The sequence below is a fragment of the Dipodomys ordii genome, unplaced genomic scaffold (assembly GCF_000151885.1).
Source record: "Dipodomys ordii isolate 6190 unplaced genomic scaffold, Dord_2.0 Scaffold119, whole genome shotgun sequence".
Classification (NCBI taxonomy): domain Eukaryota; kingdom Metazoa; phylum Chordata; class Mammalia; order Rodentia; family Heteromyidae; genus Dipodomys; species Dipodomys ordii.
The window spans coordinates 1,789,935-1,816,647 of record NW_012267335.1 but is presented as its reverse complement, the minus strand read 5'-3'; the positions used below and the strand labels follow the sequence as shown (position 1 = coordinate 1,816,647).

Sequence of the window (26,713 nt, the reverse complement as noted above, 5' to 3'; positions counted from 1 at the left end):
TTTTTGTGTGTCAGTACTGGGGCTTGAACTCAGGGCCAAGGCATTCTCCCTTAGTTTTTTCTTTCAAGGTTGGTGCTATACCACTTGAGCCATATCTCTACTTCTGGCTTTTTGCTGGTTAATTAGAGATAAGAGTCTTTCAGCTGGGTCTGGCCTGGGCTGGCTTTGTACCCCAATCCTCAGCTCTCAGTCTCCTGAACGGTTTGGATTACAGGCATGTGCCACAGCACCCAGCTGCTATTCTGTTACATCAGGCCCAACCCATTTCTGACAAACCCATAATAACATATACTATAATGAGAACCAGAAGAGCAAGGATGAAAAGTTGACTGCTACTTACTGCTAGTGCGGTGTCATAGTCTCCAGCAGATAAATGTGCCATGCCCAAGTAATAAGATGCTTCACCTTCCATTGTTCTGTCATTTCCTAAAGCAATCATGCATAAAATTACCATCCCACTCAGAAAATGATTTATCACAATAAACAGAATCTTTATTTTTTTTAAGATTGGAGAAAGCTATTCATTAAAAAATTACATATTTACCAATGATCCTGAAACCTTGCTGGGCATTAAGAACAAAAAGTAGACTGAGAGAAGTATGACTTACTTGGCCCCAGACAACAGGGCAAATAAAGTATGTTGGTAATGTAATTATGAAAAAATTCCATCTAGATGCTAAAATTATGATGTAATTTTGGCAGACATAGTAATGGTTATGCTAGTCCACTGTATAAAGATCTATAATTGTCCCACGTACCACTCCTCTCAGGAAGTAGCTAGTAAGCCACTTAAATGATGGATGCTCACTCTACACAACTGACAGTCAGCTAAGCTTCTAACAGAGTGGATAATCAACACATTAAAAACTGCTGTCCCAATAAAGTGCAATTTAAAACCAACAGTGACAACATGGATGGAAATACATGACCAAGCTTGGCCTCTGGGTACAAAAATTCTGTGCACATGTTGATACTGAGGCATACTTTTCTTTGCTAATCAATGACCATGTATTTAATCATCATTTTGTAAGAATTTTAGTCTCTCAAATTTCTGTGATATATATTTTTTCAGGAATCTTCTTCTCAAAAGCAAAATAAGTAAAGGTGTAATAGCTGGTTCTACTAGATGTACTTCATACAATTTCGTAAATAAATCACTTACTTACATTTACAGAATAAATGTGAGTTTAATGTATTTGAAAGAACTATTAAGAATCTTATTTTTCTCTCTCCTTTTGGAAGTCATTGTTCTCCAATGTCACCCAACACCTGGTTAGATACCGGCAGGTCCACATTTAGTTTTTGTCTTGGATTTCCAGGCCACATTCTGGCCATGGAAGGTTTTCAGGAGTGAGAGTTCTTCTCCCTGCATTCACTCGCTCACTACTCACTGAATTAAACTCATGCAGCAGTGGCTTTAAGAGTCTCAAAACTAGATAAGCAAGGCCACTGATAGAATGTTCTCCCTATTATAGCTGTTTTGTTGACTGCAGAGAATTATTCCATGGATCCTTCTTTAGCTGACTTGATGGGCCCACTGTCCAGTCTGAGAAACTTTTACTCTGACAATACAGCAGGGCCCTCACTACTTCTCCACTATAGGATTAAGGGTGCTGGGTGAGGGGTAGGGCTAGGGAAAGATGTAGAAAGGGGTCATGCCATGAAGTTACCTCTTGGGTCACTAGAAGTTGATGGTATGTTTCTGAACTGGTCATATTAAATGAGGTTAACTGTGCTAAAGAAATAGCAACTGTTTGGTTTTTGTAGAGTACCAGCATTTACATTTAATATTATACAAAAGGAAACTTGGCCAAGAGGAGAGAAAGGAAAATCTACCACTGCTAATAATAGAACAAGAGATTTTGAGAGAGAGGTCTCTCAGATTGCAAAAACACGAGCTCATGAGAATCAGAGCTAACATCTACTTGACGGCAGACCACTGAAAAGTTGCACTCAGATCAGGAAGAAGACAAGGATGGCCCCTACCACTGCTTCTCTTTAGTCAGAGAGATTAGGAATCCAAATCAGAAATGGAAAAACAAAACAGTCTTTGCAGATGACATCGTTTTACATTCAGTAGTCCTAAGGAATCCACTAAAAAGCGATTGAAGTTAATAAATAGCTTAGTAAGGTTGCAGGATACAAGAAAGATATACAAATGTCAAGTTCATTTTTACACTCAGGCAATGAAAACGAAAATAAGACAGAATTCTATTTATAATACCAATCAAAAGAATGAAATATATCCTTTTCCATATCTACTTAAAGATAGTACAAAAATAAGAATGAATAAAATACTATAAATGTAATAAAAGAAAGCAAGCTCTACACAATGCAAACTACCAACGTAATTGAAAGAAATAAAATAATAGGCAAATAGATAATCCATATTGAAAAACTTAGTGTATTGGGCAATATTTCCCCAACTTCCCAATAGGTTCAAAAATTCCAGAAAATGAGAAACTTATCCCAAAGTTCATTTGGAAAAGCAAATGATGAGAATAACCAAAGAACATTGACAAAGAGCATTTCCAATTTCATATTCTCCCATCTCAAATTCTGCTAGCATAATCAAGAGAATGTATTACTGCCATAGGATAGACATACAAGAAAATGAAACTGAAAATGGAGCATCCAGAAAACAGACTTCATAATTATTATTACATTTAGACAATGAAAGCAATGATTTTGACAAATATTACTAAGACAACTAAATATTCACACATGTGAAATATGAAGCTCAATTCCTCTCAGACGACCAACCCCCCATTTGAAACTGATAAGTCTCAATAGAGTTTATAAAACTATAAGGGTGAAATATAAATCAATGGAGTATTCAGTCTTCTTATTTGTGATACTGAAAACACAAATGGAAAATAAATAAATTGGATTTCAAACCATATATCCAATGAAAGACTTGTATTTAGAATATGTTAAAAATTCCAACAACTCAATCATAGACAAATGACCCACATAAAATTGGGCGAAGAATCCTTCAGGACACGTCTGCAGAGAAGATAAATGAGCAATCAGTAAGCTCATGGAAAAAAACGCCCAACACCATTAGACCAAGGGAAGTGAGATCAGCTCTGCATCTTATACTCACTAAGATGGTGGCAATAAAAAGGTGGAGGGATCGAGGTAACGAGGGCTGAGGGAGAAGCGGCTAAAAGGAAACACTCAAACGTTGCTGGCTCCTCAGTAAGCCAGCAGAGTTTTCCCATCACCCCGATTCCACTCCTACGCCCATACCAAAGAGCGCCAGAAGCTTGAACACAACTCCACTGTCGCATTATTCCGAATGGGCGCAAGTTGGAAACAAGTCACCTATCTGTCAACTGATGACTGGGCAAAGAAGATGTGATGAAGCGATACAATGGAATATTACTTAGCCATAAAAAAGAATGAAGTACTAAGATAAAGTACAAGATGGGTAAACCTTGAAAACATCTTGTGAAAGGCATCAGGAGCTCTGTGCTTGACACCGAGGTGCCCCAGTGGAGAATCTGGCCGACAGGGTGTGTCAGGGTGCCACACACACTACGTGAGCCAGCCAGGGACGCACGTCTTCCCAAATCAGGCAGTCATCAGCTCGGGGGTTCCCGCTCCTTGATGAAAGTAGGAGACAACAGGAAAAGAGGCTTCATCCAAGAGGGAGTCAGCAGCTGGAAGAACTCTGAAGTACTGCGCAACCTTCAAACCCGTGTGCGCTCTTACATGGAAAATACGAACACACATCACCTTTAGTCTAAAGAAGTGCTAAGAACTGCTACATCACCAGAAGAAAGAGTTTCCTACAGTCCTCTCCATTCTTTGGCTGTGTGAGGTACTTTCTGAAAGGAGAAACCCAAGAAGCCTTCTTTTTTTTTTACCTTAGTTACAACATACTCAGAGCGAGGCCTGAGTAAAGTATCTTTTTCTAATGTGCATTCCTTTACAGGGAAACGCTCGTGTGACGTCTCATGTGGCTGAAGTGTGCTGCTGACACTGATCTGGAGTGAGGGGTGGACGCCAGGACTTAACCCTTCGGAGAAGGCTCATCACGTATTCAGCAGCATGTCCTCGACTGGCATGCCTCGTTCTCTGAGTGCCATTCCCTGCGGATAGTTCCACTACAATGATCCCAAGAAGTCACAGAGAGAATGAGCTTGGACGTCTACTTTTACTCTTTAATAGATTAAAATCACAACCAGAAAATCAATCCTGTTTACTCTCGTTGGTTAATTAATAAGCCAATCAATTAACTACTTCCATGAGCTAATCATCTTAACCGCAAGACTAATCATCTTGACTTCAAGACTATAGCTTTAAGACCCGAACTACTTCTCTCCTTCACAAAGTCTACTTTATCAGCAGTTTCTATATAATGATAGAGAGATACAAGTGTATTTTCCCTTGCAGTTTGCAGGTCAAAAGCTTGTGAGTGTGGCCTGATTTCTCTTTATTTCATAGAGACACAAATGCTGTGGAACATTAAGTATCCCAGCAGCTCTCACAAAAGCATTTTTACTGTGGTGTCAATAAGAAACTCCTGGAGGGGCTGGGAAGGTGGCTCAGTGGTAGAGTGCTTGCCTTGCATGCATGAGGCCCTGGGTTCCATTCCTCAGCACCACATAAGCAGAAAAAGCTGGAAGTGGCGCTGTAGCTCAAGTGGTAGAGCGCTATCCTTGAGCTGAAGAGCTGAGGGACAGCACCCAGGCCCAGAGTTCAGGCCCCACGACTGGAAAAAAAAAAAACTCCTGGAATTCCCCTGACCCACACACCATGGTGCTGTCTGGTGACATTGATGTGGCCAGGCTTTTAGAGGCAAGGTTCTAACTAAGTATTTCTCATAATTTTTCAATTATCTAACAAGAGAGAATTAATAAACAGCCCTTAACACACACAGAAATTCCCTCCCTCTTTCTCTCTCTCCCCCCTTCTCTCTTTCCCTTAACTTTCTCACAAGTGACTTTATCCTATTATTGTGGGTTCCTTGTTTTACAACACGACCCCCCGTGGGTTGTCATTTTATAGATAAAGCTTTCAAGGAACAAATGGATTTCTTATAGTCAGCACTAAGCCATCTCTGTTTCTTAGTGAGGTCTGACAGTATTCTGATGACATTTGCCTTTGCATTTCATAGGAAATAATCACCCTATCACATGACAATTTTTTTTTTAAACTTGGGAGAACCAGTGTTTATCCATGAAAGAAAGCAGTGTGACCGTGTTCTTTTCCACCTACCTTCTTTGGCTACTTCCGAAGCTTTTCTTAGGATTTTGATGGCCTGTTTGTAATCTTCGTTTTCCACCATCTTGTCTGCCAGCTGTCTGTAGATCCTCAGGAGCCTCTCGCAGGCCAGCAGGTTGAGGGCGCGGCCGTCCTGGTCCGTCCACCTCCGGCCCTGCGTCAGGTGATGGAAGGCTTCGTAATGCTCTGCAGCTTTCTGCAGCTCGCCTGAGGAGTAAAAAGACATTCATGGAGATAAACCACGGGCCAGGGCCCAATTTCAAAAGCTCTTTGCTGTTAAAGGGGTAATGGCACGGGACGCAGTCCAGGGTCATCTACAGCGGAGAAGGAGTTAAATGGGGAAGGGTTCAGCTCTCTGGGGCCTTGGGTTTGGCCTCAGACACCTGCAGGAGAGATGACATCAGCTCACAGAGGCTGACTGCCATGATGGAGATTCAGAGACTGTGTGTAAAAGTCCAGCAATACTTGTACATAGAAATCATATAGGCCAACATTTATTGAGTGTCACGTGTTGGAGAAACTATCCTATGCTTCACATTCACTTTCTAGTTCATTCTCAACACACTCTGGTAGAGGAGGTCTGCTGTGATTCCAATTTACAGAAGAGAAAGCTGAGGCTCAGAGAGGTTTAAGAGTTTAGCTCAAGATGCCTGGTGAAGAAGTGGTACAGCAGGAATTCTTCCTCAGAGCCCCCATCTCAACCGAATCCTGCCCCACTTTCCCAGGGATGGCAATTTCTCCATGCTCAGGAAAGTGTTTGGACATGGTTGAGAAGGTTCTATCTGTCACAAATTTTGTGAGAAATGAATTAATACATCCTCAGTGTGTTCCAGGGTTGGTGCTCCAAAAATGACTGGTGTTATTAGTTGGTATTCTAATAGCATTTCTAATATCTATTAGCCAATGAAAGTTATACTCTGTAAATCCAGCTTATTCTTTTTGCAAAAACAAGAATTAGTTGTTACTACAAAAATTACAAGAATTACCAGAACTAGCTATTATTAGTTATTGCATATGGTAACAATATCACCATGTGGACAAGTTAACCTCTGCCAACTGCATAAGCGCAATATGTTTCTTCAAACAGATTTTATTGAGAGTGCAAGCTGAGCTGCCAGGACCATGCATATAATTTCACTTTGTCATGTTGGTTTTGTTACCCAAATTAGTATGAAAGGATGCACACACAAGGCAGGTGTGGTGGTGCATGCCTGTAATCCCAGTGTTAAGGAAGCTGAGGCAGGAGAAATTCGAGGCCAGGTTGGGCTACAAAGTGAGACCCTGTCTCAAAACCAACAGCAGCAACATCAAAAACAACACACATCCCAGTCTTAGGGGAGGGACACAAAGTCACAATGCCTATGTGCATCTGATCATATAAAATAATGCTTCTCAAAATGAAACGGAGACAAGGAGTTTTCCCTTTGTTGCTGTTTTTGTTTTCTTTTTTCATCTTTGTTTACTCGTCTGTCATTGGGAGGGTAAGGGGGGGGAACAGAAACAGAGGGACAAAGGGTGAACATATACAGCAGTGGTACTCACTAGACACTATGTTCAAAATGAACTATATAACTTATGAGTGGGGATGGGAGGGGAATGTTGGAAGAGAATGAAAGAAGGGGTGACACTGTCCAAAAAGAAATATACTCATCTGACTTACGTTACTGTAACTGTTTTGTACATCACCTTATAGTAACAACATATTTTAAACAAAAGAACACATATTCAAATAAGAATAGTATCATCAAGGAAAGATGACCAACAGTAGTGGATCATCTGCATATGTCTAGGATCCCTTTCAGTACCACGCTGGAGGTGTCAGCAAAGACCCTGTAGGAAGGTGCATTGTGCTGCTGTTTACACACTTACATCATGAAACTTTGCATGGTAAAAACTAATTTAATGCCATCAATGTTATGGTCACAGAAGATGACTGAGATACCTTATACATACAGCAAGGTGTGTATGATTGGTGAAGGCCCCGGCAAACACTTTCAAATCATTGTCTGTGGGAGATGGAATGTGGGTAATGGATTCTCTTTCCTGATTGTCTTATCTCCTTGATTGTTTTCCTTTTGCTTTTTGCATTTGCCAAAGTTGCTATGATCGCAACACGTTTATTTCACAACAAACACTGTACAAGAGAAGCCTTTAAATATAATGCCCAATCCCTTTCTCACTTTGCACAAATGTTCAAGGTGGAAGTTCACGACCCTATCTGTCCGTTCAGCTCATTTTTTTTCCTGCAGAAGTAGGCATCATTTTTCATCCCTCTCCTGTAGCACTTCTTGCCAAAAACACCTTCCGCCCAATACCCACGACCCTCATTTTTAAAAACTGGAATGGAGTAGTGACACGCACGTGTGTTATGTTTCCTCAGTCAACTATATTTCTGCCTAAAACTATAGCTCTATATCCCTAGAAAGACGTATATGAGAGTTCTTGCTTTCCCCCCACCTCTGTTCATAAAGTAGAGATACATATTTCTTTTGGGTCTTGTGAATAGGGAATAGTAGACACAAGAAACAGAGAGAACCAGGTAGTTTCTGAGGAAAAAAAATCCAACAGCAGTGAAGGACTGTGAAAGAGATGACACGCTAGATAATCCAATTAATTAAATTGGATGCAAATGAAGTATAATGATGCAAATAATAAATGCAAACAGATGTCTATGCCTAAAGTTAGACCTACATAGGGTCAGGAAGAGGAAGCGAGAGTAAAAATAGGAAGAAGAGAGGCGGAAGAAAATACTGGAGAGTGGAAGAAAGAGAGGAGGCAGGTCAGTGTCTGTGTGTTCTCAGTAAGCTAGATGTCCCTCTGATTTACCAACTCTTGGGAAACCAAGGTTTCTGGAGAGCCCAGGCTGCCTAGTCAGGAGAAAAGTAATGGAGGTTTGGGGACATAGGTTTCAGTTGGTTACTATGGAAGTCACCTTGAAGTAGTTAGCAATAGTCTTTTAGGTTGAACTTGGTTTTCACTGGAGCTTTGCAGGTTGGAGCTGGTGTACTGCTGGCCAAGGCTCGGATCTCAGTGGATCTACTGGAGGTCTCTACGAGGAGGCCTGAGCTATACCTGTTCAAGCAAACAGCAAACCACTGTTTCCTGGGATTCTCCTCAGGGTGCTTGTCAAAATGGAAGACTTTTCTCTCGGCACATCATCTTATTTAACCTTCCAAAAGCTAACTGATGAAGTAGATGTGATTATTATTATTCTCTTTTATTACAGAGAAACTGAGGCTTCTATGGGATCAAATGATACAAACACATAACTAGGAATTCGGATGAGTGATGATAAGGAATTCAAGATGCCTGAAAATCCACAGAAATGGGTCTCCCGCATTAGAGAACTCAGGAAAACCAAGAGTCAGGAAGCTCAGTGATGCCTGGGAGAAGTGTCATGTTATCAACAAAGGTTAATTCAATGATTTCTAGACTCTTCTGGGTCGAATTGGTCTTTCTGAAGGAGTCTGATGCTCAACCACAACTCCATGTCAATTCCCCGGCATGCCCGCCTCCCCCCACCCCGCCTCCGCTGCCGCAGGATCCTCTAGGTACCCTGGATGTCATCAGCCACGCCTGTGTTCAGCCCCATCCAGCCATCAGTGGGCTTCGCCCCTCACACCTCACCACAGATGAAATTGATCACTGCTCTTTTGTTCAGTGCCATTTTAAATAAAATGCCAACACAGCGGTAGAATTTTCCAGTCCTTCTCCTATGCAAGGGACTCATTTCTAAAATTATTTGGTAGTCGTATATAACCCAGGTAATGATTTGATCCAAATGACCATCAGCTCAGAAATGATTTGACCACTCTTTCTAAAGGCTGGTCGGAATTTGAAAGCCCATGTCTTAATGTTAAATTTGATTTAAAAATATTAAAAAGGAATGTTCATGCAATGAAGGCAGTGATTTAAATATATAAAAATATATATTTAAATATATAAAGATATTCCCTTTAAGCATGATTAGCAATGACGTTATTTCCATTCAATTTGTGTTTCTGACTGTGATTAGGACCTTAAAAATGATCTTACTTTTGGAAAAGGACCCTGATATTAACTAGGCATTTAATAAGATATATTGTATACCCATTTTCTCTGAGAAATCTAAATTCAATACCCCAAGACTGTAAGTGCAGTAATTATTATGCAAAGCTAAATGTAAATAGCCATGATAAGAACAAACCAGATTTTTCAGTGTTCATAGGTAGTCTACCCTTTCTTATCAAATAAACTTTATAGAAAGCCAGTGAGATTTCTGGATAAAGGACAAATGTTTTAGCCAAATGTCCAAGAATATTCTTCCCCTGAAAAGATCAAGTGTTAGCATTGTATCTTCCACTGAGGAAGAGATGCTGGGCAGAGGGAAGTGATTCGCAAACGTGTCACAAAAATACAACTGAACAGAGAACTGAATGGGAGAGGGAAATCCCCAGAGATCATTACAGAGCTCCGGGATGAAATCTTCACCCTTGTCATGACTGCTGAGTAACTGGAATCACAGCTACCGTGACCAGGACAAGGAAGTCACACCAGCAATCAAACATGGTGCCTGGTTGCTAGCAATGCCCACTTCTACACCAAGCAAAAGTCTGGGCAGATTATCAGCAGTTCCCATGAATCAGGGAAAGAAATGGAACCTCAGCATTTCCAGGAATGCCTCTGCACAGACATGATCCATGGTTAATTTATTTCGATGTTATCAAATCATCTCAGAAAACATATCTTTGGAAAACCACCACGAACAATGCCGCAAGCCAAGAATACCTAGGTATGTGGAGAGGAAGCCCAAGCCACTGTTTATTATTATTATTATTATTAGTAGTAGTAGTAGTAGTAGTAGCAGTAGTAGTAATACGATCATTATCATCAGCAGCAGCATCTTCATGATTAACAATTATATGATATCTTCAGAAAAAATAGTCTGGTATGAATCTGTAGGTTTTTGACCTAAAGAACACACTTAAAAGTAAAAATACTACAAGGAACTTTGATGTTATCCAGAGCTCACATGAATAAGGATTGCATCCATTTATTTGAAAATACAAACAAAACCCAGACAATGTTGTAAACTGCAAAATGCTTGGTAAGATGTTAAGATAGACACTATGTAGTGAAAATAAGATTTTATATATTTGGATATTATCCAAATTGTTGCACCCCTCCCCTTCTCTGCCCAATATCTCTGAAAGTTTATAGATATTTGTTGTATCACAGCAGATGCCTAGAACAAATATTAAGCAAAGGAGAATGTATATGATCTCTCCCATTTTAGCTTTTTTTTTAAAGTAGGAAGATTGACTAGATATTAACACAAATGGGTTTAAATGTGAAGTTGCCATAAAAGCAGGAACATAAATGTAATTCTCTCAGCCGCTATTTTGATGCACATTTTTGATTCCATGAATATTTTATGAAATGGCACAAACTAAAGCCATATAACATTCCTGCATTACTGATGCTTGCGCCCGTAAGCTACGAACATTAGAGGCATGATTGAGTGCATTAAAATGAACTCATTCAGCAGTGCATTGATTACTTGAAGGGGGAGGGAGATGAAAAAAATAAGAAAAAATAGAAAAGGAAAGAAAAGAAAAAGAAAAAAAGAAGTTGCCCTGTTTAATAAGACAACACCCAAATCCAAAGTTTGCAAGATATAAGTTTGAATAAAACCACATTTCATAAATAGACCTGACATTAATTAGGCAAGATGTTAATTATGTCCAAAGATGGCTACTGCTATTGTTCAGGTAATTTTAAATGTCATAGTCTCTGAGATGCAGGGACTGGCCTGTTTTAGTTCTGTGCATCAGCAATCCTGAACACAGCTAATTATCTCCCCTTTCTATCAACCTGCACAGTCACCAGTAAAAATAATGCCATAGAAATAGTTGCATGAAAATAATTTGACAGGTACGAGAGAGGCCCATCTCTTTAGCTACCCTGATATATATCTTGAGTGTATTTAGTTCCTAACTGTGCAGTTGTCAAAGACTTTAGGAAATTGTCCACTTCAGTTTAAGACAACAACCTAAAGGAACAATAAAGCTTTATGCATATTGTGTTGCATTTTTATCTTGAATTTCTTTGGCATATGTTAATATTCTGTTCAGTGGAGACATAAAATCCACTAAAAGCAATAGTGAACAGTAGCAAAGGAGAAAAATATTATTACACTTTGCTAAAAACAAAAGGCATTGTGCCTTCCATTTTGGCTTAATTGCATGAACAAATTACATTATCCTTTGGTTTTTTACATTCAATTATGATAATTATAATGGCACTATTCATGCTGAAATAGTTAAGGGCTTGCCACACTTCCAATGGAAACAATCATATGCCAGGGTTTATCTCCTGTCGGACAAGATTTGTTGTTTGCTATAATCTACTATACACCAATGCAAAATGGAACACAGGAGACAAAGGTTTCTTTCTGTAATTCAATAGATCCCTAATAAACTGTGAGGAAAATGCACCTATAACTTTTGAGTAGCGACTTTGAGGTATTTAGAAGAAATTCAAAATCCTTAAAAAAAATCCCTGTGTCATTTTGAATATAGATTTCAAGAAGATATGAGGGGGAAGATACTAGACACTGATTAAGGAATGTCACACACTAAATCAATGAAAATTATGTCAAAAATACAGAAAAACATGTAAAGGAGAAGGGGTACTCCAAGGTTGTTTTTTTAAAAATTACTGATGTCAACAAAACTAGCACAGATTTTTTTTTTGTTGGCCGTGGGGCTTGAACTCTGGGCCTGGGTGCTGTCTCTCAGCTCTTCAGCTCAAGGCAAGTGCTCTACCACTCAAGCCACAGCACCACTTCCAGTTCTTTAGTGGTTTACTGGGACTAAGAGTCTCACAAACTTACCTGCTTGGGCTGGCTATGAATTGAAATCCTCAGATCTCAGCCTCCTGAGTAGCTAGGATTACAGGCGCCTGACCAAGATTTTTTTTTTTTTATTTTTCAGCTAGCATATCAACATTTTGGCCTGGGAATAGCCTCAGACAGCAAGCCTCCTACTTATGGCTCACTCATAGCTGGGTCTATGAGCATGCTCTGTTATGCCAGGCTTATTGAGACCAGGTCCCATTAACTTTCTAAGCTAGAACTGCTTGATTCTCCTGATCTTTGCCTTCTAGGTAGCTGGTATCACAGGAGTGTACCAATGAGCTTGGCTTGATTTTTAAAATAAAAATCTAGAAAAGCTTCTGCAACTGTCAAAATACTCTGGTGGAATTGTTATCAACTGTTGTGGTTTATGGTTTTAGGAGGCTGAGCAGCAGGCAATGGGCAAGTTCGAATCAGCTATATAATAAGCATAAACGACAGTACTGGTTTCTGAGTTTGTAATTTCTGAGCATCCATCATTAAGCACCGTCAGGTGTGAAGGTGAAAGGCTTATGTATTAAAAGCCTGGTGGAGGGAATGTAGGATGGGAGAATGTAGGATGGGAATGATTGAATTCTCAAGAACTGACCTAATCAGTGGATAAATCCATTGATGGATTCATAATAGGATGGCATTACTGGGCTCTAGGGCCTAATTGGAGGAAGCAGGTCACTGTGGGCTAGCCCTGAAAGACACTTTGTCCCAGGCCCTTCCATTCTCCCCTTGACTTCCTGGCTGTCCTGACATGAATGGCTCTCTGCTACTCCCTTCCCACCACAATGCTCTGTCTCTACTCAGACCAAAGCAATGGAGCCAGTAGACCACAGGCTGAAATCTCTAAAGCCACGAGGCAATGTAAATCCTTTTCTCTTAACTATGTCTCTCAGGTATTTCTTACAGTGACAAAAAGTCCGACTAACCCAGAACCTTCGTTCTTAAAAGAGAACAAGGGATGGCATCAAATTTACTCCAAAAAATTTAAACACAATATATAAGATCATGCAGTATTTTTATTTTATATAAGAATGAAATGAATGCCAGCTGTTAATAAACCTTAGAGAGTTAGCAGAACTTACTATTTTTCTTCCACATCATAGTTTTACCTTTACACCTTCACCTCACTAAAGATGTTTAGTAAAAAGTGTTGACAGACATAGAAGTCTTGGAAATAAATTCCATATTGATGTTTGATCAGCTAACTAATGAGTTATATTGCTCAGATTTAATCAATAGTGGCACTCTTATCTGGTTACATACCGCTCATGATTTTAAATCAACCACCTTCAATCTGATTTTTATGTGTTTCTATGAGCAAGGTGATAGCTGTGGAATTAATTGTATATACCAAAGTACCAAAACTGACTATTGAAACCAGAGGTGAGTGGAGGGAGAAGGGTATTAATTTTCTCCCTCTCCATCTTACCTCAATGAGTGATGAACATACGTTGTTTCAGATAATAGAAGGAAAAAAAACCCCACTATCAGACAGAAATTGGGTGAGTGAAGAGGGACAGAAATACCAATATTGAACATTAAATATGTGTTGGCCATGATACTAGCTGCTGTGTCTATACATGTGCACACACATGGTAAATACAAACATGTTAGCATGTACGTCACTATGTATGCATATTTTAATAGCCTCTTTGATCTTAATTCATACATAATGTTTATATATTAGAGATGAGGAAGCTGAGCTTCGATGATTGTACGGACTGAATATACATACCGATTAGACAAAAGAACAGAAGTTCAAAACCTGGTTGGAAAATGTGCCATGTTTTGATTTCCAGGCAGGGCCCAAGGTTTGAACTTCAACGCCGTGAAGCCAACTCACCACTCACACCCTTCTTATAAGGGGCTGGACAAGGTTCACAAGGCCACACTCAGAGTGTGGCTGCCGCCCATGCAGATAAAATGGTGTCGTCTCTGTGCTGTTTCACAGACATCCGGTGACTTCTTGTGTTATGTGACCTGTTTAAGTGTCTCTGGATAGGCCCTGTACATGAGGTGCTTTAAAACTTGAATGGTACAGACACTGATTAAGAGATTCATGCGCCCAGCTGACTCGGGCTCAGTTGTACCTCAGTAGAGGAGTTTCTAGAGAAGTTCTTGGCTTCAGCCAGAGGAAGTAACCGCCTCCAGACTGGTTGGTTCAGGGAAGCGTGAGGTGCTGGTAGGTACAGCGATTCAAGGCCTCCTTGGAAAGCTTTGAAACAGAAAACCTGCTGCCGAGCAGGCACCTCTGAAGGAGACTTCCGCCCGGCACTACTCGTTAAGCAGTAAATAATTAAACCACCTGAGAAAGACAGGTAAAATACAAGCAGCAGTGCCAGTAACAGACATGAAAGAGAAGGGGAAGAAAATGAATTTTCAAAAAAAAAAGCCATGAAATAATTCATTTGAAGCTTTAATAAAGTTTCATTTGCAGTCTTGTTTAAAGATATATCAGACTTTAGGGATGTAACCTAATTACATTTTTTATTCTAAGTTCCATTCAAAGATCTTGGACTTGGATTCTTTAACACAGATCAAACATGGTATAATTTTCTCGTGGCTATCAATATTTAAAAAGGATCTCTTCATTAAATACTATTGGGCCTTATGAATGTGTACACAGAGTGGATGGAGAATAAATGGACATGACCCAGAAAGGGACAATTAACTTAGATAGGAATAGCAATGCTAATCGACTTCTAAAAATAGTTTTGATTATTAGACTCTAATGAAAGACCTTAATGGAGGTATAAAAGTGACTCTGTTTCTAATCATTGATCTGGTCAGGCACCTCTTGGATAATGTAAACGAGAAGCCACTTTTGAAATCTGTTTGTGGGATTTCTGACTAAAAAATAAAGTGTGGGAAGAAGTCGCCAGAAAGTGGTGAGCATTGTCAATAGCCAGCGATGGGCTGAGAGGCGCTTGCTCTGCATGGTGGCTGGTGACTGAACGAGGAGGCCTTGGATCAGAGGCCTGCTGGTGCCTCCACCCTCACTGGAAGACAGGCTTTGCTCCGCCACACAACCTCCTTTGGGGAAAGGTTTCCTCCAAGAAACTTTTAAGATGCAGGCTTACAAGAAATTTGCAAGTGAGGAAGATGAACACTTAGATTTTTTTTTTAACTATAAAGAGGGGGAAAATGTTCCATCCAACTTGCTGAATTGTACTAAAGATGCGACAAAGACTTCAATACCCCATGGAGAAAGCCTATGGACAGCGTTAGGAGTTGTTGCTGATTTTTTATTTGTTCCTGCCGCCTTCAGATACCCATAATGTTCATCAAGATGTGTATTTTTCAAGGCTATTTTATAAAGGGATCCATTGTCGGTGTAAAATGCCATTTCTCTAACAACATACCATCTATAACAGACATTTCCTCCTTACAAATTTTAAAATAAGACAGCAATTTAGACAGAAAATACAAATCATTTAAAACCAAAAAATAATCCTATCGTGCTTGTAAAAAATCTATTAATAGCAAATAATAACGATGTTATTGCCTCAGTATTGTGAATCCATGAATAAAATACCAGATTTAGATAGACAAAGGAAACGTGCATTGTTTGCTTTCCTTAGTATGACCCCATTCGTGCAAGCTTCCCAAAGACTTTCCTGGTTCTCACATTAAGTCACCAAAGTCCTAGGAACTCATTCAGGCCTGGGATGATAACTGCTCTAACTTGGACCCCAAATACCAAAGAACTCTGAAAATATAATCCAATAAAGCAAAACAAGTAATATTTAGCAAGACCATAATGTAAGGCACATTTACTTAGTTTAAAGGCAAAAATAAATCAGCATGAACAAAACACTCTGGGGAAAAATGTTAAAATATTGCAGCAATAACATCATCAATCACTCAAAAGGTGCTTATTTTGTTTAGTTTTTATTCTACTCTGTTTCTATATTCATTTGTAATTTGAATACAATTGGAAGGAGTCGACTATAAGTTTCCTGCTTATCTAGATTGTTATATTAGAATTATTTTTCATACTGTGTATTTTCATAACTACGTTTTGAAAGGTTGTATATTGCTATAATACTTTCCAAACCATTGAAACGATTCTCTAGATCACCAGCAATCACCAGCAATTCACATAAACCCTACTTTAAGGAATAGCGATTCCTCCCCGCCTCCCTTTATTTTAAGAAATGTTAAACAGTACTTTGCAATTATTCAAATTGATGTTTAAGTTGTGTCTTTTCTCTATGAATTCATTATTATACTCTGGTGAATTGTCCATATCTTTTCCTTTTAAATTACAATTGTCTTAGTGTTTTTGCTTTATCAATTAACATATATTTCACATCGAATATAGCTACTAATTCTTTTCTATGTATACTGCATACAAGTCACATGTTCCACTCTCTTCTTTCTGTCTGAACACTGCTGCTGTGTGATATAGATCCATCCTCCTCCTTTGCATTTATTCACACAACATACCCACCTCTCTCCTCACTGGTCTTAACACTTCCTCAGTCTCCCTCCTTTCTCTGCTTTCCTTTGCTATAGGTCACTCTACCCATGATTACAGAACAACTTAAGTCACATTTGGATTTCAACATGTGACAAAAACCTTTGCTTTATAAGTAAACCCATCCACATCTACTTGTTCCAACTGACTCAGTTTACTACTCCTTTTCTCTTCAATTTTGTACCTCATTTCTAGAAGATTTCTATTTTGTACTAAGCTTTGCAGAACTTTCTTCAAGATCCACCTGCATAACATGTAATCTGGATAGTCTGGATTTAGTAATGATGGTGGATTTCCCTGGTGCTACTGAGGGAATGAGATACCAGCTGAATTCTATATCGGATTCTTGGGCTGGGCTAGGACTAAAGACAGAACCATGAGGGAAATGGTTTCATGATTTGGCAAATGATGAAGACATAAAAAGTCTGAAGCAGCCAGGCACCAGTGACTCACTCCTGTAATCCTAGCTACTCAGGAGGCTGAAATCTGAGGATGACAGTTCAAAATCAGCCTGGCAGGAAACTCTGTGAGACTCTAACCTCCAATTAACCACCAGAAAAATGGAAGTGGTGCTGTGGTTCAAATAATAGAGCACTTGCCTTGAGCTGAAGAGATGAGGGACAGCTCACAGTCCCAGAGTTCAAGCCCCACAACCGAAAAAAAAAGTATGAAGCAACTGAGAACTATTTCCAATTTACCACATCTGCCTCTACCTGTCATTCTGCAGAAACAAGTTTTGCTTGACCTTAGAGCCATGCTTATAGCATTTTTCCTTGGGCATCCATTTGTAGAGATCCTGACTTACAAAATATGAGTCAGCAGAGAAAATTCTTGCTTCTTCCATTGTCAACCCAATTCTCCTTCAGAGTTTTAGCTCCGCTGTATGCAGTAGCTCAGTATGCAAGCGAAACAACAGAACTTGCCAAAAAATTAAAAAAGCCTTCAAGTTACTGAGACAGATGAAATGTACTGAGCACTGACTGCACACATGAAAGCGATCCTAACCACTCAGAAAAGCAGCAGGGAGATTTCCTGTTGGAACACAGCCTCTCCTCTTCATGTGTGTATGGTTTGCAGGAAAAGAGAAGAAGAGAATCTTTGCATGAGTGGAGTAGATGGTGGAGCTTCTGAATCCAAAGCACAAGCCCAGAGCCAACAAAGAAGCTCACAAGCAAGTTTCCCTAAATTGCTTTGTTGCCACTGTGTGTTATCTATGAAGGTCTACAGAGGGCACTGGGGAGGTCCAGGGTGGGGCTGAAGGCAGAAGGACATGGGATGGACCGTCAGATGAGTGAAGAGAGATACTATGGAAAGAACAGCAGTGGCCAGGCTGGTGGGACGGAGTGGATGCCCAGCCGCACCTCCTGTGCTGATGCGCTGGGCTTTCTTCCTTCCTGCCTTCCTTCTTTGGCCAGGCTCACGTGGGGATTGGCTGGAAATGCTGCTCACAGGCCTGATACCAATCCTTTCCTTTTCTGGGGAGGAACTCTTGAGTGATTGCCCCCCCCCCTGGAGTGAGAGACGCTATGAATGGAGAAAGCCATCTTTCTAAAAGCCACCAACGTGCTGAGGGAGACACTAGTCCCACAATAGTGCTCTGAAGAACTAGAATTACACAGAGGGGTGCAAAGAAGTTACTAGAAGGTTCCAACTCTCTTCCTAAACTGGCATTTTCCTCACCTCAGGAAGTAAGGAAGTTGACCCATAGAAATCAGAGCTGTGCGTGAGCTCTGTGAAACAATCTCCCACCCCTCATCTTAGAGATGAGGAAAGTGAGATTCTCAGTGATGAACTGACTTCCTGGAGTCATAGTCCACTAGTGAATGGCACAATCAACAAAGGCTCAGTGACTTGTCCTGTCTAATAACTTTCCCAGTGTTTACTAACCCCCTATGTGTGCATTTGCAACGTTCTGCTTGATATTTATTACTTAAAACTTTTGTCCCATATTTCCCAAAGTCTCTGCAGATTTGGGCTTCCATTGCTAGCTGCTGACAGTTCAATCTCTGCATTTAAATAGCACCTCACACTTCCCTACACCACTAATAGTGTGATTGGATCTATAATGATTCTTTCATCTTCCTGATTATCTCTTATTCACTATCAAAACCTTCTTTGTTCAATACTTTGTTTTTTTTATAAAAAAATCTAGTCAGGTTTCCTTCAATTAAAAAATAACACATGCACAAAGTCACCAGTTCTAACAGTGGGAAAGGAAATATCATGTAAAATAAGTCTTCATATCTTTCCACATCGCCAATGCCCTTTCTCCAGAGGCTGCCCCAGTGGAGAGTTTGTGTATTTGATGGGTTTTTAAATCCTTTCAACTGCGCTTATATCTCTATTAATTTTTAATAAAATGAAAGAGAAAATAAAATACCACACTAAAAACTGATATATCCATTGCATGTCTTTTAGTTATTAAGGCTGTTTTTCTAATAAACTGGAAAATGTTATTCCATGACAAATAAGAAATTACAATGAAGTTTCTATCCATTTTGATGTGGCGTCTTGGATTGTATTAAATTATTGTGTTTTTTTTACCTTTTTATTAAGAATTGAGCAATGCAATCATAAAACTCTTTTCAAATGCTAAAGAATAAAAATAAAGCCACATTTATAATGGTATATAGAATATATTCTTTAAAAAGCCAAAATTTTAGGAAAAGACTATTCATATGAGCTATTAAGGAGTTTTTGTTTATCATCTTGTGTCACTTTGGATAGGATTCAATTGATCACCACCCCCAAACTTTGACATGTCAAGAGTTTAAAAAGAAGGCACCTCACATTCTTCAGATGTCACCCCATTGTTGACGTTTTATTTTGTTTCCCCCTGTAATAATATCTTTGGTTCCTTAAAGAAACCACTGTCACTAGGTTGTACATTGGTTTAGCTCTCTGGGGTTACCACAAATGACATGGCTGATCACCAACAGAGATGCATTGTCTCAGTGTTCTGAAAGCCAGAAGTTCAAGGATAGAAGTCCAGACTGGAAGTCCAGGCTGGAAATCCCAAACCAAGATGTCAGCAGAGCAGATTCCTTCTGAGGGTTATGAGAAAACATCCTCCCCTCTGCCTCATGCTGGCCTGGGTGGCCTGGGATGTGGCCTGGCTTGTTGATGGTGTCGCTGTGTCTTCCCATCATCTCTCCTCTGCCCCTGGCTGGCTCAGCAGCCACTGTTCCCCACCCTATAAGGGTGTGGTCATTTTGGATGAAGGCCTTCCATCCTACCTCCCCCACCCCACTTTGGTCTTCTTTTTATTTGTGCTGGCTCTGGATTTTAACTCTGGGCCTTGGGGTTTGAATTGTCCTTGAGTTGTTGTTGTTTTTTACTCAAGGCTAGTGCTCTACCACTTAAACCACAACTGCACTTCTGGCTTTTTGGTGGTTACTTGGAGATAGGGGTCTCACAGACTTTCTTGCACAGGCTACAAGAGCCACTGGTGCCTGGCATCACAATGTCCTCATTTTAATCTGACCATTGGCAGATTGTGTGTTGGTCGGTCCTTGAGTTTGAACTCAAGGTCTGGGCACTGTCACTGAGCATCCCTGTACTCAACCCTAGTGTTCTAACACTTGAGCCACACCACTACTTCCAGATTTTTTTGAGTGGTTTACTGGAGATAACCGTCTCACAGATTTTCCTGCCCAGGCTAGGTTTGAACTGCGACCCTCAGATCTCAGCCTCCTCAGTAGCTAGGATTACAGGTGTGAGCCACTGGCTCCTAGTGACCCTACTTTCTATTGAGGTCACATTCTTCAGGTACTGGGGGTTAAGTCTTCACTTCCTCTATCAAGTTTACCATTCCACCCTGTAGTGTGGTTCCAGTGTATCTCTTGAAGGCCAGAGAGACTGCGGTGCTCTGGGGAGGCGAAGGAACTTTTATGAGGCGAGGCCTCATAGTTAGATGGCTGGGTTCCCTCCTGTGTGACAGCCTGGGCTAAGTAGAGATTAATCCAGATCTGTGGTATTGGTCTCCAATTCTCCCAATAACCAGGGGAACTTCCTCAGAAAGAGTGGGCTGTCCTGGCTGACTTACTCTGTTCAGGTCCTAGAACTGACGGTTGACTGTCATTTTCCTGGGTAGAGACGAGACAGGCTGTTCTAAGCTGTTCCTACAAGGGTGTCCCCTACCTGCACCTGTCTTCAACGATCACGCAAGCACCTCATATGTACGGTCCAGGAGAGCAGCAAGTCATCCTCCTATGTCCTGCAGCAATCGGCAATAGCATGAGCTACTGGAAAAGTGCAAGAGGATGCCTGGAAGACACCCACTGGAACTGTGGGAACAGGGGCAGCATAAAAGGTGTCCGGAAAGGAAGACCTAACTAGTCCAACACCAGTCCTTTTAGTCCAGTCCTTCCTCAAAGAGGATGGCCTCCTTTGGGCCCTGGGGGAATGAGCTCATCTTAGCACTGGTGTCTAGTAAGTGGGTCAAAAGTAGGTCAAAAGCAAGAATATGATCGGTTCCTAAGTCATTACAGAGAGAAGTGGGGAAGGAGTGAGCCCTCTGAGAGTCTGCATCCATCCCTCACCCAATGTCCTGTCGATGATGCATGGACCCGGGTCCTCAGGTCCTCTGGACCTGATGCTGCACCAGACCCCGGAGGCTAGCGTGGCTGGAGAGGACTGAAGCTGAGGCTGTGCCACATCAGCTTTCTGTGGGTTCTGGCCTTCTGTGAGAGGAAGAGTTGGTCCCTCCCTGATTGTGTCTGAAAAGGCCCCTTCTCTCTCTGGAAAGGAGAGGACAGGGCTTGCCCAGCATCTGCCATGCCAGAGCTCAGAATACCGCTCTAGACTGAATATTGATCCAGCCTGGAGCATTTTCTCCAGGGACCCAGGGATGTGTTCCGAATTCTCCTTGCCTGTGCGTCCAGTTTGCATGACAGATCCTTCCCAATCAAGGGAAGATTCCACAGGAAGATACTGCCAGAGATCTGCTACAAGTGTTTGCCAATCCAGGATCCATGCATGCCTACTAGAGAGAGCTGATGTAAAGAATGAACCTGCCAGCCCTTGAGCCAATGGGAACAAGGCCACACCATCCACTGGGGCCACTGTCAGCAGCGGTGGTGGGGGTTTGAATCTGTCTGCTGTGCTCCACTCTGCATGGGGCCTAGCTACATTTGTGCCAGTGGGCTGAACATCACCCCCGACTGCAACCATGTGCCCAGTCTCTGTGAAAATGGCTTCAGCTCATGTTCCTCATTTGCTCCACAGTCCCCTGAGGGAGCTGGAGGCTTGCCCTGGACTATCGCCGGCTTGGTTGGGCCCTGACAACCTGCCCATTGCCATCTGCTGGCTGGTGTCCTCTTTTAACCTGAATGGGGGCACCCGCGGAAGCAGGAGGTAGCCACCTGCCCCCCCAGCACAGCTGCCGCCTAGCTGTTGCTTGTCTGGACCAATCAGATCAGATGCACAGAAAGGACGCCACTGCACCCTCAGCCAGAGCCACAGCCAGGTGAGTCCCGTCCCCTCTCGCTCCTCATTCACTCTCCCACGGAAAATTCTGCCTCAGATTACAAAAGCTACGCAGATGTTTGTTTGTTTCTTTATCATCACTTGGCATATCAAACAGTCTCTAGAATATTTTCATCAACACTGACAGTTGTTTTATTTATCAGGCAATGAAAGCCTGGTTCTAGGGTTTATCCACCATCTAAAGGTTTAGAAAACATGTTTTTAGATCTGACAAGAGAGAGTTCCAAAGCAAAATAACAGACGGGAGCTGTAAAGTCATTTCAAACACAAAATCCTAAGGTAGTTCAAAGCCCCAACATGCTGTTTACTGTGGGACCTGGGTGTGTGTTATCATGCGGGAGGATGCAGCATCTAATGCAAGCCAGCCAGAGACCTACAGGCCTCTGCACATTGCATTTCCCCAGCGCATCCTTGACCTGAGCCACTGTGCCCACCCCTAGGCATGAGCTGCAGAACCAGGGTGCTACTGTCATTCACCACAGGGACACAAGATACTCAGTCTGTTGAAGGTGTGAATGTGACATGAAACAACAAAGCAAGCAATTGTATGCAATGAGTTTATTCAGTTTTTAATGGGGAGTGGTTTAATGGGTGCAGAGCCTCAGTTGTACAAGATGGAGACATTCTGGATATTGGTCACTGACTGTATGAATCAATGAATGAATGAATCACGATCGATTGAATTTGTAATCTTATTACAACAGGAATCTCTGTGGCATGAACATTATTTTGAGCGACTGTAAACTGCACCACAGTGGAACACTGCAGTGGGGCCTCTCTTCTTAAAATACCTTTCAGGGTATCTTCTGGCAGATTCTTCCCTGACCCCTTTCTCTCCTCACTCTTCCCACAGTTGACATCACAAGACTCATATTCCTCCCTTCTCCTCCTTCCCCCATGAACAGAAGTGTCATCCAAACTCAATGCTGGCCGGCTGCTATTTGGCCTTTTCCTTGTGATTCTCATCACTGCTCTGAAATACAACACTCTCTGCCTTCAGTGGGTTCTTCTTCCTGCCCCTTCCTCTGATTATGCTTCTTCCAGAGTACAGAGTTATTTCTTTACCTGCCTAAACTCCACGTACCTCCCAAGTTCCTTCCACTAAGTATCTCACATCTTAACTCCTGCTCCATCTACAAGAGCTCTCACCCCACTCTGACTTCCCATAATTCCCTCTTTCCACTACAATGAGTGGATCCTGAGCACCTTCTAGAACCTGTCGGATTGCAATTTCATTAACTACTTGAAATACAAAACCCAATTTAGATTTAAATTTATTTTTCAGTCTTACATAATTCTGGCTACAATTTTTTTTAAAAATTAACTGTTTTGCCAATGTTTTGAGAGATGAAATAATATGTTCATAATAAATCATTTATCTTCACACATTTGTACTATATATCGGGTATATAGATATTGTATATACAGCATGTATTATGTACAATATATCATGTGTATATGTGTATACCTATTGCATGTCATCTACTCACTATCCTCTCATAAATATTTTCTTAAATTCTTGTGTGCAATAAATTTTGAAGATATACTTAAGGGAGCATTTTGTTTAGAAATGATAATATCACCATAGCATGTCATTTGCAAATCTAGACAAATCATGGATTGTATGTAGGAGAATTGGCCAATGTATCTTTCATTTTTCGCCAACATTTTCCTATATGAGAAGTTAAAACGACCAGAGGACTCTCATGAGAGGAAAACAATGAAAACAGCGCATCTCCCACCTAAGAGATGAGGGAGTCTCAAGGGGGTGGGGCGGACTATAGAGCATGCTGGGAGCTCCAAGCCACAGGTTTCAGCACTGGCCTAGCAATGGACATTCTTAAGGAATATGTTGCAGGTGACTCCACAGGTCACGCTTATGGACTTGGCTTTGTGTCCTCAATAATTTTCGTCCTTTTTCTTGGGTCAGGTCTTGATATCAGCACACTCCCCCTCCATGTGCATGGGCTCTGGCTGCCTGATTGGGGGTGAAACGCCCAGGGTCAGTCTGGCCAATGGCCACTTACCCTCTTCCTCGTAGAGAAGGCCCATGTGTGCCTCCGACTCAGCTTCCTTCTTCCCTCCATCAACCTTAATGAGCTGTGCCATCTGGAAACATCGCTCATAGAAGTGATTTCGCACCCACTTGTCTGCAGGATCACTAAAGTAACAGGCCAGGGCGTACAGGTTATTATACACATCTTCCAGGTAGCCTTCAGAGAGAAACACAGAGGAGATGCTATCAGTTCCACAGCTCAGCCTTTTAACCTGCGCAATCACATGGGGACATGTACTCCACGCTGTTCTTTAACTGTTTGAAAAACGATATCTAAATGTGAAAATTCCATTTAGCCTATGAAGACAGTCACATTAATAAAAGGACATAAACTTGAATAAAATAATACGTGACTTGCTGAAAACATAGAACAGATTGGAAATGGATGTATTTTTGGTTAAAACAGGAGACTTTGTTATAGAGGAGACAGGACAGAATGACACCTTTTAGCAAAATTGCCATTTTGGGGGGAAAGAAAGGAGTGGGGTGGTGTCACCGAATACTTCTCCTATTGGATGTTTGAGAAAGGAAGTTTTCTGAAGCACAGCAAAAATGTGTGTGAAGCAAGCAGAGAGGAGGTGCAATATTAAGACATTTGTTTTCACCAGGAAGGAATAAATTCCATGGCCGAGAGGGCTAAGGGTGATGATCAGGTAACTCTTTAAGCTTCATTCATTTTCTAGCAATGTTTCTGGTAACAAAAGTTTCTAGCAATGTTAAGGAAGAGCAGGTTTGAAAGCCTCTGTTCTCTGGGTAATATTTTTCCATGAACAATAGCTGGTCATTCCTTTTATCTTTTTATTTTTAAATTTCCCTTCTATATGTGAATAATAGAATAATCTCCTCCTCCCACCTCCCCTTCCCCCGCCCCCTGCCACAAAGTGGCAACTGACTTTATTTTTAATTAATTAATTTATTTTTTTGTCTGTCGTAGGGCTTGAACTCTGGGTCTGGGTGCTGTCCCTCAGTTCTTCAGCACAAGGCGAGCGCTCTACTGCTTGAGCCACAGCGCCACTTCTGGTTTTCTGGTTTGTTTTATTTTATTTTTTTTTAGATAACATTTCTGTTTGACTTCCAGAACAAAAACAAATTCAAGTTCACAAAAACTTAACAGGAATTGTTTTATTACATACAAAACCAAGCGTACCATCATTATAATAACAATAAACATGGGGAATATCTTCAGGTCATGTTAAATAGTGCCCTGATTATATAAATAAAAAATGCTGTTTTTCTATCACCTTGAAATACAGTACCACCAGTAGTTTAAAATTTTCAATATAACTACTCAAGTTAATAGCATCAAGGAAAGAGGAAACTATGGTTTTTAACTCATCATGTCAAAAAGTGCTGGTCTGGTGACTTGATTTGCTGTTTGTGAAAAGTACCTCTCTTTTCTGAGGAGTTGTTTACATATACCTTGCATTTAAACCATTTAAAATCTGAGACAAGAATGAGAAAAAAATGTAAGAAAAACTATTTTGGGCTGAGAATCGATTGGTAGAAAAAGTTGGAGAAAAGTACAAAAATACTGAATTAGAAGGCTATATCAAAATTTGCTATATCTGTTGACATTGAAAGTATTCTCAATTTTTAAGTGACTAAGGGGACCAAAGGAATAATTAATAGCTTAGACAAAATTAGGGGTGACACTATCATTGCTCTGAACAATAGCGAATAGCTAGAAGAAAGATGGTTTGTTTTGGTTCTTGCAGTCTGTTAGGATACTTCTCAGACAGATGTAGGAACTTCCATCTTACATGATAAAAAAAAAAACAACCCAAAAACCCAAAAAACCCAAAAACCCAAACTTTCCTCTAGTGGTTAATTGGAGATAAGAGTCTCATGGTCTTTCCTGCCCAGGCTGGCTTTGAACTGTGATCCTCAGATCTCAGCCTCCTGTGTAGCTAGGATTACAGGCGTGAGCCACCGGTGCCCAGCGGCATCTGACATATTTTTTAAAAGTGTGTTAACAAAGGATGAACAAATCTCACAAACCCCACTGCAGTAGCAAACTGGAACAAAAATGTTTGCATTAGTAAATTGGAGCTCAGCTCTGCAAACCTTCTTTCATGGTAAATGAAGACATTCATGATCTTTCTGTACTTTTGTTTTTACATTTACTATTTAGGCATACTTGTGAATATGGAGAGTGGCCTTCAAGTTTCAGTTCCAGAAACTTCTTTTCCCCTAACCATCATTATGCATGTTAGGGTCAGAATTCTCTGCCTCCAGAGGGGCAGTTCCAAAGAGATGACAGTATGTGGAGTATTAGCTACTAGCACAACTAAGAAATGAATGCAAAGAGCTCTAGAAAAGGCAAAGTGGCTAAACACTAAAAGCAGCTTGTAAACAAGTCTCTCTAGTGTTTCAAAAGAAATTTCTAAAGCCTATAACATTCCTTTACATAAACATATTATATAGCCATATATATAGTTATATAATTATTTATATATGTGTGTGTATATATATATATATATATTTACCTAGTCTAGTATTTAAAATGTCATATCCCTAGGTCAAAGTTACTAATTTTAGGGGTTAGACATAAAAGATTACACATTTTAAT

At 40.7% G+C, this 26,713-nt stretch overlaps 1 protein-coding gene across 1 annotated transcript in view; it reads right to left on the bottom strand.

The window, feature by feature from the left end:
- The window catches only part of Ttc29 (tetratricopeptide repeat domain 29), a 127,789-nt gene that overhangs the window by 77,300 nt on the left and 23,776 nt on the right, over positions 1-26,713 (bottom strand). Inside the window, exons 5-7 of the mRNA XM_013029523.1 lie at positions 24,116-24,301; positions 5,227-5,439; positions 341-426 (exon numbers count right to left, since the gene is read on the bottom strand). Coding sequence (XP_012884977.1) covers positions 341-426; positions 5,227-5,439; positions 24,116-24,301 — 485 coding nt within the window. The remainder of the gene's footprint in view (positions 1-340; positions 427-5,226; positions 5,440-24,115; positions 24,302-26,713) is intronic.